We start from the raw sequence: 2,799 nt of genomic DNA on the forward strand, positions 1-2,799 counted from the left end.
TCTGAGGCACTGGTGGGTGGCTTTAACTCTTCCAGGCAAACCCCACTGCTCTGTAGGGAAAGTCTGCACGCCCCTGCTTTCTGTTAGACCTTTTCACTTTACTCTTCTGGGAGTAGGTGACCCCTCATTCGTACATCTGCCCACCTTCTCTCGGGCTGAATGAGAATGGGGAACAGTGTGTCTGAGGGGAGGAAGGGACATCCCAGATCTGGAGCTGTGCCTGTGCACTTCTTACCTCCTAGACCTCGCTAGCTCTCCCAGCCCTCCTCTTCTCTCCCTTCTGCCTCAGCATGAAGCTCCACGGTGTGATCCTGGCCGCTCTGCTTCTCCTGCCACTGGCCGGCTGCGACAGCACGGTCAAGACCTCCGCCATCGACCTGCGCACCTTCATCGGCTGTGCTGTGCGAGAGTTCACCTTCCTGGCCAAGAAACCCGGCTGCCGGGGACTGCGGGTGACCACGGACGCGTGCTGGGGACGCTGTGAGACCTGGGAGGTGAGGCTGCGTCCGGGGCTGGGAACGGCCGGCGGGCACCGACATCCCTGAGTGGGGCTTCTACCCCCCAAGAGAAGCCCTCGAAAGAAACCCACCAAACAGGAGGTAGCTTGTGGCTACCTATGAAATGGGCAAGGGCTGTGTCCCGCTCCACGACCCCCTCGCTGCCGCTGTCGTGGCGGAGCGCGTTGCTCTAAGTCGCTTCCTCCCTCCTTCCGCTGCCCCAGAGGGGGATGCACATCACGTGCCAACATTAATGAAGCACTTATGTAATACTCTTCTTATGCAATTTGAAAGCCTCTTACAGCTCGAACACTTAAGGAGAGGAGACCTTTATTACTTTACTGGCAAAAATTCCTTTGAGATTAAGACGGAGCTCCCAATTGATGGGTAATATATTTTGTTCCAAAAAGCTAATCCCAAAGATAATGTCTGTTTCTAATTTGGTCCTGTTTTCAGTTGCAGCCCTGTATAAATATGAAGTAGTTATGTTTGGAGGGTGTACAGGGGGAGAAAGAAAGAGCATAAGTATGTCTACACACACTTCAGAGAACAAGTTTCTGACTGTCATCTTCTTTCTGCTGCTGGAAGGCTCAAGGGACCAGTCCCAGTTTAACTTATTCAGGGAAGCTTTGAGTGACTCCAGAGAGATTTTAACCACACAAAGACAAGGGGTCTGTATAAGTTATCAGAGGACGAGCCAGGGTCTGTGTGCCAGCTCCAGCCACCCTCTTTCACTGCTTGGTGGGATGAGGAGAAAGGCCATCAGTTGCCAGATTTCCCTGGTGGGGTAAGGTTCTTTTGAGGGACCTCTTGCTGCCTGGTTCCCCCTACTCCCAAGCTCCTCTGGCAGCACAGACCTTGCAGACTTTCTCACTGTACTGCTATACTGCTGGGATGGAGTTAAGCTGAATGCATCTGTTTGTGGGCTCAACAGCTTCTAGAAAGCACCATGATGTGTTTGGATGGGGTGGTTGGTAAGAGGAAGGGTGTCTGAGTATCTTCTTGCTGAAATGTCGCACCCATTCTTTTTCCATGTCATCATTCTCAGTTCCCAGGGCAGGCTCTTTACACAGCACAGAAGGAAAGAAAGGAAAAGAAAAAGAAAATGTCTCCTGACTGTGTTACTTTATGCTGTTTCCCATCTGTGCAAGGGAGCGGAGGACAGTGGGCTCCCGCTCCTGTTTGCACTGTCCATTCTTGGGGCCTTTGGAAAACGGGTGCCCCTGTCAAGTAAAAACTCCCTTTATAGCAAAAGCAATCCTGCTGTGATACAACATGGGAGTGGGGGTTTTAGGATCTTCAGGCTCCTGTCTCCTTCTGATGGCTGAGGTCTCTGGCCAAGCTGTTTTTCTCAGGAGGAATGTGCATCCCCTATGGTGTACATCTGTTGACCTTTGTGAGACCTGCTGCCTGACTGGGAAGACTGGTCTGGTTGGGAAAAAAACAGCTGTTTGGCACCTGGATGCACCTCTGCTCTTATGCAGCTCATGCACAGGGAAGGGTTTCTAGCAGAATGCATTTTCTTTCATGGAAAATCAATCCTTTTGGAAGAAAGCAGCTGCTTTTTTGGTTGAAACACTAGTATTCTGCTGAAAACCAGCTTTTTGGATAGGCTTTTTTTTTCCTTCAAGCAGCTTTAACTGTAGCATTATGCTTTAAACAAACAGAAACACACACATATACCCACTTCTCTCCATGGCAGAGCTCCAAGGAGCAGGTGTTGAAGGATGTAACCTAAAAATAATTTCCATGGCCCCTTCCACCTGATCCAGTGGCTCCCCTATTTACAGTAAATCCCCTTGAGGAAACTGGGACTCCAGATGTTTGTCTTGCTTCTTGCCCAAGGCCAACATTTCTCCCCAACAGAAGCCAGTGCTGGAACCACCTTACATCGAGTCTTACCACCGTGTTTGCACCTACAACGAGACCAAGATGATGACGGTGAAGCTGCCCAAGTGTGCCCCCGACGTGGATCCCTTCTACACCTATCCCATGGCCATCCGCTGCGACTGCGACATCTGCTCCACCACCACGACTGAATGTGAGACCGCCTGATCTCTCCTTTCCCAGGTCAGGCGAGGAGGGGCCAAATTCTTCCCTGGCTTCATACCCCTGGTACCTCCAGCATTACAGAGGGTGTAAGTCAGTCCAGAATTTGATCTCGCCTTGGAATGCTCCTAATAATTGACTTTTCTGGGCAGATGAGGCTTAATCCCCTCTTCCTGTGCTGTTCAAAGCATTATTGCTGTAGAAACGTAGTACACAGCCTTACAGTAGCAAATCCTGTGGGGGAAAAAAATAA

At 50.6% G+C, this 2,799-nt stretch overlaps 1 protein-coding gene across 1 annotated transcript; it reads left to right on the forward strand.

The window, feature by feature from the left end:
- Positions 1-290: 290 nt before the first annotated feature.
- On the forward strand, positions 291-2,552 carry GPHB5 (glycoprotein hormone subunit beta 5). The gene is made up of 2 exons (XM_009979135.1): positions 291-494; positions 2,364-2,552. Exons 1-2 carry the CDS (start codon positions 291-293, stop codon positions 2,550-2,552), a joined length of 393 nt encoding a protein of 130 aa, XP_009977437.1.
- The last annotated feature ends 247 nt before the right edge of the window (positions 2,553-2,799 follow it).

Source organism: Tauraco erythrolophus, chromosome 6 (genome assembly GCF_009769465.1).
Source record: "Tauraco erythrolophus isolate bTauEry1 chromosome 6, bTauEry1.pri, whole genome shotgun sequence".
NCBI lineage: Eukaryota > Metazoa > Chordata > Aves > Musophagiformes > Musophagidae > Tauraco > Tauraco erythrolophus.